Source organism: Fukomys damarensis, unplaced genomic scaffold (genome assembly GCF_012274545.1).
Source record: "Fukomys damarensis isolate Sample0158 unplaced genomic scaffold, DMR_v1.0_HiC HiC_scaffold_36, whole genome shotgun sequence".
Taxonomy (NCBI): Eukaryota; Metazoa; Chordata; class Mammalia; order Rodentia; family Bathyergidae; genus Fukomys; species Fukomys damarensis.
Genome location: NW_022900948.1, coordinates 32,096,700 through 32,111,494, shown reverse-complemented (window position 1 = coordinate 32,111,494; position 14,795 = coordinate 32,096,700). Strand labels below are relative to the sequence as shown.

The 14,795-nt window shown below is 44.6% G+C and overlaps 1 protein-coding gene across 1 annotated transcript in view; it reads right to left on the bottom strand.

The window, feature by feature from the left end:
• Positions 1 to 14,795, bottom strand: part of Pappa (pappalysin 1) — a 240,106-nt gene that overhangs the window by 195,638 nt on the left and 29,673 nt on the right. Inside the window, exon 3 of the mRNA XM_010639469.3 lies at positions 10,759 to 11,821. Within this exon, the coding sequence (XP_010637771.1) occupies positions 10,759 to 11,821 (1,063 nt within the window). The remainder of the gene's footprint in view (positions 1 to 10,758; positions 11,822 to 14,795) is intronic.

Sequence of the window (14,795 nt, the reverse complement as noted above, 5' to 3'; positions counted from 1 at the left end):
GCTGGAAGGAATGACATTGTATGTCAGGCTGTTAAAAGGAGAATTAAATTCAAATTGATTTTTGGAAAGAGGATGTCACATTCAAGGCCTGAGGGAAAATTCAATAGCAGACAAGCAGACTGCCCATTGTGGGGGTCCCTCTCTAGCCCACTCTTGTGATCTGAGTGATAAGAGAACTTCTTTTTCAGCTGATTATGGAGCATAATTATTCCTTCATTGCTACACTGAAGACACTGTACCCTATTAGACAAAGGAGCTGGAAAATCCTCTGGAAGTAAGACTGTCTCTTGTTTCCTTAGGTAACTTCAGTGTCAACACATGTCTTTATTTGTACCTTTTAAATATACTACGCCACTTATTTCCCTTACCCACATATACTCCAGTTTCCACAAGCCACGAACAGGATTACAATGCCTGATTTGAGAATTTCTCAGTAAAAGCAGCCCTTAAAATATCCCATTTTACAGATGAAGAATTTGAAGTAAGATCAGGAAAATGTGTTACATCATGCTGGCCACCAAGTTACTGGAAGAATCCTGTCATCTCCTTCCTCATGTTTAGCCAAACCACAGGCAAACTGTTTTTCTACCAAGGATCCTGAGGGAAAGGGCTTTCCTCATGTCTCTCTTCCACCCTGTTCAAGATTCTGAGACATGTCATGCTTTTTTTGGAGTTACAGTGACCATTGGCTCTGTGGCCATAAAAATAGTTCGGTAGTCAAAAGTCAAGCTCAAGGCTGAGAGCTGTAGTTAACTGTCTGAATTCCCAAAGGGCTAGAATCGCCAATACCAGAAGTCTGATTGAATGGCAGTGTTCTCCCAGCCCTCTTCACCACCAGACCACTAAGGACAACCTAAAAACTAGAAAAGAGAAGAAAGGAGAAACAAAAAGGAAAGAGAAAGACATAAAATGCCCTTCTAAAAAAGGAGAAAATGCAAGTCCGTCCTACCCATGCCAACCACTTGTGAACAAAAGGCATCATTTGATGGCTTTGTGTCTCCTGAAAGTGACAATAGAGAGGTAGGGGTACCCTCGCAGGAGGAAGAAAACTGCTCAGTGATCTGATTAAAGCGGACTGAAGCAGAGCTGCAATCAATTTAGTGAAGTGTCATTCATTAAAACAAGGCGCACTGTTGCCTGTCAGTCAAACCCTTCCACACACCCTAAGTGGTTTTGTTTCCTAACCTGGTAAGGTATTTGACTAAGTGCTGAGGCTGTCTGAGTGGTCAACATCATCCATAGATAGAAAAGGGAAATGAGGGGGTTGGATATGTGAAACTTAGGGTGCACAAATCCCAACATCCTCTTGATGAGGCTCTCAGAAGGGTACTTAGGCTCTTGTCAGTCCAGGAAATGCAAAATGGGAATACAAATCTAGAAAGTGGGGGGCTGAGATGCTGGCATGCTGGAGAGCTGCCCAGGAATGTTCTCCCAAAAGTCTCAACTTTCACCTGTAAACTTTGAGGATATGGGGTACGCTGGGGCAAAAGTCCCAGGCCAGGTGACTGCTTAGTATGGCCCTGAGCACACTATGGGATCTCTATTGGCCTCCAGTTACCTCACTCCTCACTGTTCAATGAGCCCTGACCTAAGATCCCAGACATGCCTTTGCTTTTTGTTGTAAATGCACGAGCTCAGTGTGGTATGCTGCCTATCTCTTGGGAAAATAAATACATTAGCATTTAGTATGTGCAGATCTTTGGAAATTAAAAAAAAAATTAAAAGCTGGAACCTGTGAGAGCTTGGTAGCAAAGAATTATGGATTGGGCCACTTCTGCCACCTAGATCAGCCTTGAGATGCTAGTGAAAATCTCAAGATTGAGAGGGTCCTGGGAATTTGGGGCTATGCATGTAAGAGGTGAGAAGATTTCCCAAGGAACTGAAACCTCCAAACAACAGCAACACACAAATGCTATTTTCAGTGCGTACTTACTATGCTCCACATGCTCTTCCAAAGGGGGAAATTATACTATTCATGGGGTCTTCTAAATCACTCAGTACACTAGACTATTACTATCATCCTTGACTGTGCAGAGAGGTAACTGAGTCTTTTGCAAGATCACAGAACTTTTAAATGGCTTGGCTGAAATCTTCTGTCATTTGAACACATTTTAATCCATTTGCTAGGTTGTATGGATGCTGTTTCTCACAGGTCATGCTATGAGTTTTTCATTACCTTCATCATTAGCGGCCATGAATAATTTTCCTTTCAGTTCTAGTCACCCCTAATTCTGTTCTCAAGGACAAAAGTGACAGGTGCACAAGGTTCAAAGTTAGAATTTGTAGCTAAATCTGGGCTTGGCTCAGAAAAAAAGCACGCAGGAAACCCAGACTAAGTCAGAGGAAAATCAGACCATGCTACCAGTGTGCCTGGACATGTATATTTGTGTATCTACAACCAAGCAGGCACGGGAGCTGGAAATGGTTGAAACATTTAATAACTTCAACCAAACTGATACATGACTCATTATGACCAATCCCAGCACTGCGTAGGATGGGTCTGTGAGGAAATATGTCCTCTAACACAGTTAGACATTTGGACCATTTTCAAAATAAACCAGTGTACCAACTCATTCAGTTTGATATAAGTGGTGTGGTCTTCATTTCAAAATACCAACTCTGTGGCCATCCTCTCCAAAAGTTAGTATTTTAAGAATGAAAGTAATCTGGGAAAATGTTCCCAATTTGTACTTTGCAGCTCCATCCAGGTCTTTTTTATGAGCCCGTAGGAAGGGAGTCTCCAAAAAACAATGTTGACACAAAGGAGATGGTGTCTCTGTATACACAGAAGAGGGGAGGAAACCTCCAACACCTACTATGTGCCAGGAGTTTCTCCTAGGTGACTCCACTTACATTTCATGACATGCTGCAGAATAGCTGTTATCACTCAATTTTAAGAAACAAGAAACTCACTTTGCTTATTGAGCAATGTGCCAAGGTCAGACAGCTAGTACAGAGGGGAGCCAAGATTCAAACCCTGCTCAGTCTCCAACAAGCATAATTTTTCCACTACACGAGCCCTGACTGCTGTTATTGCTGTAATGAATATTAGTCACGTTAAATAAACCCTGATATTCTGATTATAAGATTCCAAGCAATTTCTCTTACACGATTACTGGAAAAGAATGAACAAAGTTACTGAAGAAGAAAAAAACAGTGTCCCCTTTTATCTGCATGCTTGTTAACTCTTCCCAGAACTCATTCTGGAATATTGTTTTATGTGACCCTCATGGCCACATAAAAAATATTTGATCCAGGCTGCCAGACATTATTATTACTTTTCTATAGATATGGAAGTGGAGGCTAAGAGAAATGAAGAGACTTGCCCAAGATTCCAGTGTGAGGAAACTGCCCAGGCAAGGATACAATGTTTCCCTTGAAGTCTTTTATTTTAAATCAGCTGTTCTTTGGAGACTATAAACCGAAGAACAAATCATGGCCTCTACCTTCATGAAGTTCCAACTGGACTCACCTCTTCCTTCTCACCTCTCAACACCTTTGTACCGTCACCTCTTTATCGCCATCACACTACCTGTTTGGTCTCACCACGTGGCTCTTTTCCATTATCATAAAGCCATCTGTTCATGCCGGGAACCAGTTTGTGTCTCTTCTCCACCACTGAATCATGCCCAACTTCTCCAATCACCAACCAGGATCTCTGTATTTCTCAGAACCTTACAGCCTTGTGCTACAATTAGAAATTAGTCATCTGCCTTCTTGCCATTCTTGGAATGACTGTGAGAAAGGGTCATGAAACCATGTCATATAAGCCCTTTTAGGATGACAGTCTGTCTTGAATCTTTACAGCATTTATTGTGGTGTTCTGATAGTAAAGATCTTGAAATAAAATATGGAAGATGGGTAAGAAATATGATCAATTTTTGCAAACTGCCAGTTTCTAAGATATCAAGGCAATTAGGAGGAGAGGTGCGATGGCACAAAAGTAGGATGTGTACTCCTGGGTACTGGTGTCAGCTTCCAGAGTAGGAGGGGAGGCTGGTGTGGCCCTTCCTAGAGAGCTTGGTCTCATCAGCAGTAAGAGGGTGATGGAGCCTTTTTTTCATCCTTCAGGACTGAAAGTCTCTGATTCTGTTCAAATATTCCAGATTTAAAAGCAGCTGGAGAGTAGAAAAATGTATAGACCCAAAGAATACCTCTGAAAAGAAGTGGCGAGCCCATGAAATAAGACAAATCAATTAATGGATTCTAAAAAAGCACAGGAGAAGAGACTGAGGTTGGCAACAGTTACTAGCACAGAAATCAAAGTGGTGCTTTCAAGATTTATCACATTCGCTTTTGTGAGACTTTCAGCCATGTTCACCTGGTAAAATAAATGTAGACCCAGGGGAATGATAATAATCACTATCACAATAAAGAGAAGACAAAAAGCATTTGCGCAGAAAACAACAGGGTACAGGGGAATTTTCTTTGTTTTTCACCATCTTATTTCACGTGGATGGTTATATTCATAGACAGAGAGGTGAAGACCACCTCATGCTGTCAGAGCGTGTGATCTAGAAGGATCCATATAGGGAATTAGCAGGTCCCCTGCAGTTTCTTCTCCTCCTGGTGAGATGGCCACAGCCCAGAATATTCACTGACCTTGGATCTCTTGATACAAACTTTCTATTAAATCCAGATTTTCCATTCATAGAAGGGTGACTGAGGGGCATTCTACATGTTTATAAGCACCTCTCACAGCTACAGGTGAAGTTCTATCACTACTGAAAAGAATAGCCAAGGTTCACCTGCAGTATCTTCTTTTACTTGTTGGCAGCACTGAGAGGCTTTTACTGATCACACAGTCTGCTCCTCTGTTCCTCTTGACTGGAGCCCAGGTCTCTTCGCTCATACCAGCAGCTGCCATAATGGACGGTCAGATTTCCCATGGCTGTACACAATACTTGATACCCACAATTGAAAAGGAGAGGGGTTTAATGCAGCTCATATTTTATGGGCATTCAGTGCTTGTTCATCTGATTCCAAGACAGAATCATCACAGCAGAAGGGCATGGTGGAGGGAAGCTGCTTAGCTCATGGTGGACAGGAGACAGAGTAGGGGAACAAAGCCAGTGAGAAAGGGGCAAGAGACTAGACACAGACTCTTAGGCTATGCTTCCATGACTCACCCAGACACACTCAGAACTGTACATCACTGCCTGGCGTGGTGGCGCACTCCTGTAATCCCAGCACTCGGGAGGCTGAGGCAGGAGGATCGCTGTGAGTTCGAGACCAGCCTGGGCTACATAGTGAGTTCCAGGTCACTCTCAACTACATAGTGAGACCCTGTCTCAAAAACCCCCCAAAAAAAGTGTGCATCCCCAATCTCCTGGGAAGATCCCCAAGCCAGTCCGGTAATACCCAACTCTAACCAGCACATATAGGGAGTTCAATCATCTGTCTTGCCCACTAGGTAGTGAGCTCCGAAATGTCAGCGGTTGGATAGGCACCAAGGAGAGTTCACTAAATACTTATGAAGAGAAGGCAGGAAAAAAAAACAACAACAAAAAAAAAAAAACAAAAGAAGAGGAAACAAGAAACAAGGAATGAGGAAGGGGAAAAAGATGAGGCCCAGTAGGAAAGTTTTGCTGTGAGATCAACCTGCTCACTTTTTGGATCCCAGTGGAATGGGCTGCACCCTTATTCTCAGGACCTTCTGGGCCCTGCTGCTCACCCTCTTCGTTGCTTTTGCGCTGCCCAGTCTTTCTGCCTGGGCTGTCTCTGCGCTTCTCTGGGCGCTCTCCCTCCGCTCATCTGGAGCCCTGCCCCACTGCGCTGCATCTCCACACGTTGCCTTGTTAGCCCTTTAGCCTCGTGACTTCCAGTTTGGGTGACCCAATGGAAAGTACTAGCAGGAGGGAATGACAGTGTGGAATCCACTTCCTTAGGTTCCTTCTGATCAGGTGGTGACAGTCTGACTGTTTTCCTCTCCTAAAATTCATAGTCGCTGCCAGGAAATCCACTCTATATAGCCACTGTCTTTGGCATCTGTAACAACTCCCTCTCTTTGGCTTTCATAGGCTGAGGGTGGAAATGGTTCCCTGGGTTTGCTAGCCCTGGAGTGAAGTTGTAAGTCTTGTTGATTTCCCTAAACCCCGCCAATATGGCCTATAAATAGCTGTTTCTTCAAAACACCCCCTCTTTCCCCCCCTTAATGATTCTGCTTCAGTGTGTGTCATCCAGGACCCTGACAGAGGCAGTGCATCTACTTCTCAACAAGCTGCCTATTCCTGGATGCCTCTTCAGATCACTCCTCCTCCAGCTCATCTGCCTTATTTCCCTAGTCAGGATAAATCTCTGCATGGCAGGTGTCCTGTCCTAAATCTGCAGATCAGATGTTATGGTTGTATATGTCTTTCCAGTGGAAGTGGAAAGTTCTCAGTGGTGAAGTATATGTCCACCCCATCACAGTGCCCTCAGAGTATCAGAGAGACTGGCAGAGGTTGACATGCTCAATAAATGCCACTTAGCACAGAAACAGTCACCACATGGCTTCGTAACATGACCTGGAATAAGATTCCAGCAAAAAGTTAGGTTGAACTCACACTCAAGGAAAGACCAGCTTGTTCTTGACACCAGTTATTGCCTCCCCACACATGTTTATCAGCATTGACTCGCATGCCACTGAAATAGGGGGCTTACTCTTCTCCAGGGAAGGGCTGACTGAAGATAACACAATTTTCCCTCAGTGCAGAGGTGTCTCTTGGAACAGCAACACTCTGTTCCCAGCCATGGCTTGGAAACCATACAAAATAATTCGGGCTCCTTTTCATAGAACAAACCTTCAGAGACTTGAGGTGTGTGTCATGGTCTGGGAGTCATGACTCTGTGACAAGGTTTTCCTCCACATTGACATCTGTGACTGGTCATATTCAATGCTCCCAGCCCTTCGCCTCCCCAGTTTCCCTTCTCAATCTCTGTAGCTAGCTGTCCTTGTTTCTACTTATCATTAAGGGTGCCTGCTGCCCATGTAGCTCTGTCAGTGCTGAAATGGATCATGGAAACTCAAGGCTGTCATCCAGGCCTCTTCCAAACTTACTCCCTCAGCACTTCATATCTCTAATCTCTTGGTAGAATTGAAGAAGACAATGAGGATAGAATGCGAGAAGCAGGTATCTGTGGCTGACAAGAACATCAGAAAAGCGCGGAGTTGGAGCAGACTACCAAGCCTTGGGAGTCTGGAACTCCTTTCTTCAGTTTTCACCACAAATGGATTGTGTGAGCTCTGGACTCAGTTTCTCTTTATGTTGCAAAAGGAGGTTGAACTCCACAATCTCTGAGGCTGTTCTCAAGGCAGACAACTTGCATCACTGCCATGTTTTCTACAGACCCTGTGCTGGGACTCTGTGCTTTCTTGCATAGATACATTCCTGAGACAATGCACAAAGAACTAAGGACAAAAATAAACATTTCAATGTATTGCAAAGCAGTACTTCTCTGATGGTATCTGCCAACCTCATCTTCATTATTGGTGGATCTTATTTCTCTTTAAAAAAAACCTGTTACCGAAATTGTCAGGATGGATTTTAATCAATATTACTCAAAGTGGGGAGTCCAGGAATGTTTTCTACCAGTCCTTGGCATGATGAGTACAGAAGTGGAACAATGGCATTTGAAAAGTTTTACAGAACTCTACCATGGCTGCACCATTCCTGAATTATTCCACTTTATGTCAATTCATTTTTGTTGTCTAATGCAAAGCTGTTGCTTTGTAACATATAAAGGAAGAAATTTGGCCCCGTGTTATAAATTGTGAAGCAGTGGTTTAAATGTCTTTACTCACAAAGAAAGAGATGGAAAAAGAGGTTCACACACCACACACACACACACACACACACACACGCACACAGAGTCTGAGAGAAACCTCCCTCCTTCCTTTTATCCCTCCCCCACCTCCCTTTTGTTTATAGTCACAAAGTGAATATTTCTCTGCAACTTTGTAGAGGTTTCTCTCTCTATGCTGGAGAGCTGAGGTGACCAGAATTCAGTCAGCCCCAGCATGGTCAGGAGATGACCACACACACACACACACACACACACACGCACACAGAGTCTGAGAGAAACCTCCCTCCTTCCTTTTATCCCTCCCCCACCTCCCTTTTGTTTATAGTCACAAAGTGAATATTTCTCTGCAACTTTGTAGAGGTTTCTCTCTCTATGCTGGAGAGCTGAGGTGACCAGAATTCAGTCAGCCCCAGCATGGTCAGGAGATGACACAGACCTGGTGGGACTCACCCGGGGCATACAGATTTTCCTTCAGCAAGCGAACGGGCCCTAGTGCAAGTGGTCACAGAGCTGGCACGTGGCTCCTCACACCCATTCTAGGAATGCAGTCCCATGACTGAGAAAAGAGGAGGCCTCTGGAATCTTCCATTGCTGCCTGCTGATTGTGAGTTACTTGGGACCTGGGGCCCCCAGTCCCTCACATCAGCCTAGTGCTCTACCAAGGCCAATTGCTACTGGTCCTGACCCAATCACACGCATTATTTTTCTCCCAAGAATTCAAAAAAGCCACTGTGCCTGCTACTCTAATTCTGCTTTGAATTTTGCTAGGATTTAAAACTCTCCCGTCAGTGAAAGCTGAAGAGTCAGTCATTAAGCCTGGGTTAGACACCACGCTCTCCATGTATTAGCTAAGTGTTTTTAGTAAAGGGCTCTCATCTTTCTGAATCCTGGATTTTCTTCACCAAAATATGGCTAAGTGTATCTACATTCTCAGCCCTTGGCAGCTAATGAATAAATATTTGTTGCCTGAATAAGTGAAATGAGCAAATGAATGGAAAGTACAAATGTGTGAATGGGTTTCAGCTTTGCCCATTCTCCTTCGTGCCCACTCTGCCCTGGCACACGGGTACCTCGTGGTAGTCTAGCTCCATAGAATGCACCTCACTGAACACGGAAGACTTACATTTTCTATTTATAGAATGACCTTCCTGACCTGTGAACCTATGAAATCACTTTGCTCTCTAAGCCTCCTCCATTACCCATCAGTCAAATGCAAATGCTAACTCCTGTCTTGTCTACCTTGTCAAGCTCTGGCAAGGCTCAAATGAGGGCAGAGACAACAGTGCTTCACTACCTGGAAAGGACTGACCACACACCAAGCATCTTCACAGCATGGGCTGTGCATGCCTCGGTGCCAAGGTGAGAGTCCCGCAGGTACCAGCAGGCTGAACTTTATGACTTACTGCCAGGCACGACACTCTGCTGCCAACACTGTCATTCCTTTTCACATAGGTACTTTCCCTGTGCATGGGACACCTTTGCTCTTTAGAGAGACATAAAGAGAAGCATCAGCAGAAAACCTGCAGAGGTTTGCAAATGTGTTCTAGCCATCAGCAAGTCCAGGGTCCTGTGTGTTGGGCAGAATGGAAAAGTTCAGCAGGAATCTGTGAAAAACAGGAAAGTGGATGTTGACTGTTCCTCTGGCTTGAAACTGGTTCCTTCAGGTCCCACATCAAATACAGGTCACTGCTGGGTTCCACACTGGGATTGCTTATTATACTTGACAGCCACTGCAAAGGCTGAGACCCTGGACAGAAGGTTCCCCTTCCTCTTCCCACTCCTGTAAGAGAAGAAGTTTCCTCTACTTGCAGCACCCTCTTGCCCCCCAACTCAACTTCTGTTGTCCAAATTATCTTTAATTATTTAAAAAAATTTTATTGTGTATGTTTAAGGCTTACAAGATGAAGTTATTAAATACATATAGATGACAAAAAGGTTGCTACAGAGAAACTAATAAATATCTCTGTCACTCACATGGTTACCTTTTTCAATGGCAATAGCAGCTAAAATCTACACATTTAGCACGAATCCCAAATACAGCACTATTTTATTACCTGTACTCCTTGTGTTGCACTTTAGATCTATAACTTGACTCAAATTATACGTATTCTTGAAGACCTTGCTGAAATTCCACCTCTCCCAAAGAAAATCCCAATGAGATACGCTGCAAGTCAGCTTTTCCCCTTTGATCTTCAACAGTACTTCCTGAACACCACACACTCCCTCTCATTAAGCAGCAAATGACAATTTTCCATACTGAAAACACTTATACACTAGCCGGTGATGGGGAGACTGTGCTTTGTACCTCCTCTTAGTCCTCCACACAGCTCAACAAAGCATGAATCGGGACTATTCCACTGTATTGAAAAGAAACAACTTCTTATGCTCACCAAATGAGGAATCACAAGAGCTGAGATCTGAACCCAGGCTTTAAACCCCAGATGACCCCAGCCCTACCAGCACTGCACAACAGACAAAGTGGAAACACTCCCAATTGCTCTGTCCAGTATGGCAGACCCAGCTAGCAACTGAATACTTGATATGTGACCAATGCAACTCAGGAATTGGATTTCAAATATTACTTACTTTCAACTGATTTAAATTTAAATACTCACATGTGGTAAGGGTAAGGGATTACGAAATTGGACAGCGGAGGTCTAACACCCTGCTATGTACATTATGACAGTGGTTTTCTGCACAGTGCATATCAATTTAAACACTGAGATCTTTGAAAGACAGGGTTTTTAGTCTTTCTTCATAACCAGTGGTAAACATTTCATTGGTAGTTTTGTAATCAACTATATCAGCATAAGATCCCCTTGATCATCTGCGTAATACACTCACCTTGGTCATGGAGGTGCTGCATGAACAGGAAAACTGTAATAACCACTATGGGCTTCAAGTACCTTTCCTATACAATGGGGTATCACATTTAGCTTTCAGCTGGGCATCTTCTGCCCAGGAGGGACTTACCTGTGTGGAGAGTCGGGATCAAAGCATGTCTTAGTGACGTCGGTGATTTCAGGGTCACAACACTCTCCGCCGTCAAAGCTGAAGCGATCATAATTGCAATCCATGTCACACACACCATTCTGCTGCTTCTTCACGAAGGCAGGGTGACGCAGGTGGCGGCAGTCCCCACCGTCATGGCCGGTCAGGGTGTGATTGCACTCGGGATCACAGTTCTCATCCCCGATCTTACTGATATCACAGTTGGCCAGAATGAGGCGGTGACGCAGGGAGGAGTTGTTCACCTCCAGCACCTCCAGCTCCCAGGAGATGTTGTAGTGCCTGAAGGCCTCAACCAGCTGCCTGTGCTGGAAGTCCACCTGCTGGTGGCTCACAGTCGGGTTCTCGTGGTGGTCATTGTAGAGGTTGACCACGCGGTAGCGCACTACCTTGGGTTGGCGGAAACTCGGGAGCTGGTTGTAGCTGGCGATGACCTCTGTGTTATCACACAGCGTCTGCCCACACAAAGGGGGCTCCAGATTGGTGTCTAGCAGGAAACCATTGGCATTGCTGAATTCCACTCTGGGGCTGTTGCCATCCTTCATGGGGGACCACATGCGCTTCACATTGTCCCAGTTCTCCTGGAGGAGGAGCTGAGGTAGAGGGGTATGGAGGCCATGGGTTTCCATGTCTAATAGTATCTCCCGCTGAGTCCTGGCCACCCTCCACAGATGGAAGTGCTCGATGTAGCCTCGGTAGTTGTGATTCAGAGCACTGCCCCCCAACATGAGAACTTTACACTTCTGGGTCAGCGGGCTGAATATGCCACCTACTTGCTCCCCTGAGGTGGCCACCTGGGCACCATTCACATACAGCTTCATCAAACGCCCATCATAAGTGGCAGCTAGGTATACCCACTGGCCTGGGAGGTAGCTGCGGTGGGCATTGATGGTGGTCACTTGCCGGGCCCGGTCTGTCTTCAAGGAGAAAAAGTAGCGTGGGTCTCTGTTGCCTTGATCACTGACGGTGTGAATGCCCACGACCCATCCTCGGTCACGCGAGGTAAAAGAACATTTGTCATACAGCCCTATGTGGCCCCAAAAGAGAAAGATGAATAAATAAAGGGTGGAAGGAGAAAGGAGTAAGTTACTTTTTTCTGATAAGGTTTATGTTAGGATATCCTACACTACTGGTTTTTAAACTGCCCCATGGTACCCTAGCAGATATGATGCCTCTGGGACCACCCCAAGGGCAAGGTGAGGGCTAGAGGACCCGAGAAAGCAAGCTGGGTTTGGAGCTGTCTTCATGACTTGAATCCATGCAGTTTCACTTTGTTAGCTTAGAATATGGAGCATGTGAGAAAGTTTTGTTTGAAGAATGAGTACTTTTTCTCATGAAAATGTAAGAGCAATGGCGAGAATAATGAAAATCTGAAAAGTCACTGCTCTTGTGAAGGGTTATGTGGGGAAGAAGACTTTCTAATGAGGACAGCACTTTAATTGTAGGATTCTATGTGAGGTAAGAGGAGAACAGTGGGAGATGATATTGAATGGAGGGTGCTTGTTTCAAAGGGCAGTCCGCGGGAGAGTCACCAGACCTTCAAGAAGTACCCGCCATGAGCAGGCCATGAACTCACCTGTAGAGCTGAAGTACGGGCAAAGCTGGCCTAGAATACTGAGAGCCAGGGATTAAAAAGCCAGGGGTTCTGTCTCTAACGGGAGTCTTCACAAGCCCAGACATGCACCTCCAAGGAAAGGCAAACACTGAATGGCTGAAAGGCTTTGAAAGATTATCGCCTCCAACTCCTTCACTTGACAGATGAGGGACCAGAGACCCATGGAATGGAGGCATTCTTCAGGTTGAAAAGATCTCCTGAGACAAACGCAGCTTGTGTTCCTTTACATTTAATTGCCTAGATTATAGTAATAATAAGCAAACCCCACCACACCAGACGTCAAGCTAAAATTTATACACACATCAGTTCACTTAATACAAGTAACATCCCCCACAGCAATGATACTGTACTTCTTATTTAAATGAAGATGGGTATGGCAATAAGAGGTGAAGAGACAGGTTCAAGATTAACTCGTTGGTAAGGAGGCACCAGATTTACAAGACCCTGGGATGCACTGTCCTGTGTGTGTTAGACCCGTAACACTTCCTACTCCTGGTCACCAGAGATGTGGACCACACCATCAATTTGGCAAAGGGTGGGTGGATGGGGGAATCATGAGTTTTACTGATGTTTGGGGAGGTTCCAGTCTGGCATCTCTAGACTTACTTTGGGAATGCCAGTGGATGCTCTCTGGGTCTAGTAATCTTGATAAGCACCAATCCCTTGTTCACCATTGTTTCTAGAATATATCCAGTGTTACTGGCACCAACAAAACTGTTGAATGTGGAAGAAATCTTTCTAATTATGAGTGCATTTTAAGTGTTAGGTAACCTATGAGGCCAGGTCAGAGGAGAAAGAGAGGGCATTGAGAATCAAAGATCCTCCTTCAGGTCAGTCCCTTCTCTCAGCTGGAGCATTGTCTCTGTCACTGTAAACTGATTGTGTGTCTGTCGTTAATGCTCATCAAATGGTCATGGGCAGCTTTCAGTGAAAGCAATAGAGAAGCCTCACATATTCTTTACTACTCCTCTGTGTGTACTGGGACCTTAGAATTTATGGAAATCTGTTAGCTGCTGCTATGGTCGGCAGTTTGGCTGGTACAAGGTAAACCCACGTACACCCGTCTTCCCAAGCACCGCATAACAGCATTTCAGGAAATGGCCAGAGTCTTCTGACACAGTCATCCAACTCCTGTAGCCTAGGTGACTTCAGTGGAAGCACCAAGTGAGTCCTCTAGGCCTTGGTAAAGCAAGGGCCTGAATGAGCTTCCTTCCTTGTCACATACTCAGTCCTAGTCAAATCTTTTGTCCAGGGTTCCCAGTGACTAACACACAAACACCTTTTCCAAGAAGTAGTCCTTGATAATTCTGTGAGTTGGGATCATTCTCTTTCCTCTGAATCTATTTAGGAAACTGGACCACGGCTTTCTGGTTTTGGCTTTGCCTGTGTCCTCACTGTTACCTCCTCTCTGCTAGATTGGCTGATTTTTGAGAGTGATAACCATTCCTACATCATCTCCATATCCTGCCTTGAGCCTAGCTAGAGCAGGCACTCAGTGAGTGTCTTGTGAATAAAGACACCGTGATTCTACAAAGAGTAAGAAGAAACAAGGCAGAGACTTTAAGGACAAACAGAATTGAAGGTACTAATTTATGTCTATGTGGCAAAAGGACAGGGAGAACCAGAGGACAGAATGTGTTCCTGATAGGGAAGGAAGAGCAGATTCTTTGGACTCAGGATAATCTGCTTTGAATCTTGATGACAGCAATTATTAGCCATGTGTCTCAGACAAAAATTACTTCACCTCTGTGAGCTTTAATTCATCTGTTTCTCTCATCTGTGTTTCTCTTTAAATATGTTGTAATACTTAAATATATTGTGTCTTTGGCATAAACGGTTATCCAAATGGGAGTTCATTTTTTAAGATCTAGAGGGTCCGAGAGTGATATCAAGGACAAAAAAGTAGAAAATACAAAATACAGAAAGACCAGAGAGTGTAAATACCAAGAAGGCATCTTTCCTAATGTGCTAAGAGCTAGCATGAAGGCTTGAAAATGCAGAAGCCCTGCTCAAATCCACTGGCAAGCTCTACTTAGAAATGTTAATTCCCCATCAGCTTAGGTGATATTAAGAGGCTACATATTAAAAGCTACCTACCTGTTGACTCCCTCCAAAGACAAAGATCTAACTCCAGATTTGTAATGAGATGGCCCACATCTCTCTTGTTCCTGTCCATTTGGGGAATCCATTTGAGCAGCGGAACCCAAAGCTGTCACATTCTTGTCCACCCCACTTCTTAGTTGAACTTCTCTCCCTCCCCCGTTTAACCTCTCCACCCATGAAAAGAAAATCAAGGGTCTTCTAATGAGAAAATTAAAAATCTGAAATAGGATCTTTCCACTCTCTCTCTCTCTCTCTCTCTCTCTCTCTCTCTCTCTCTCTCTCT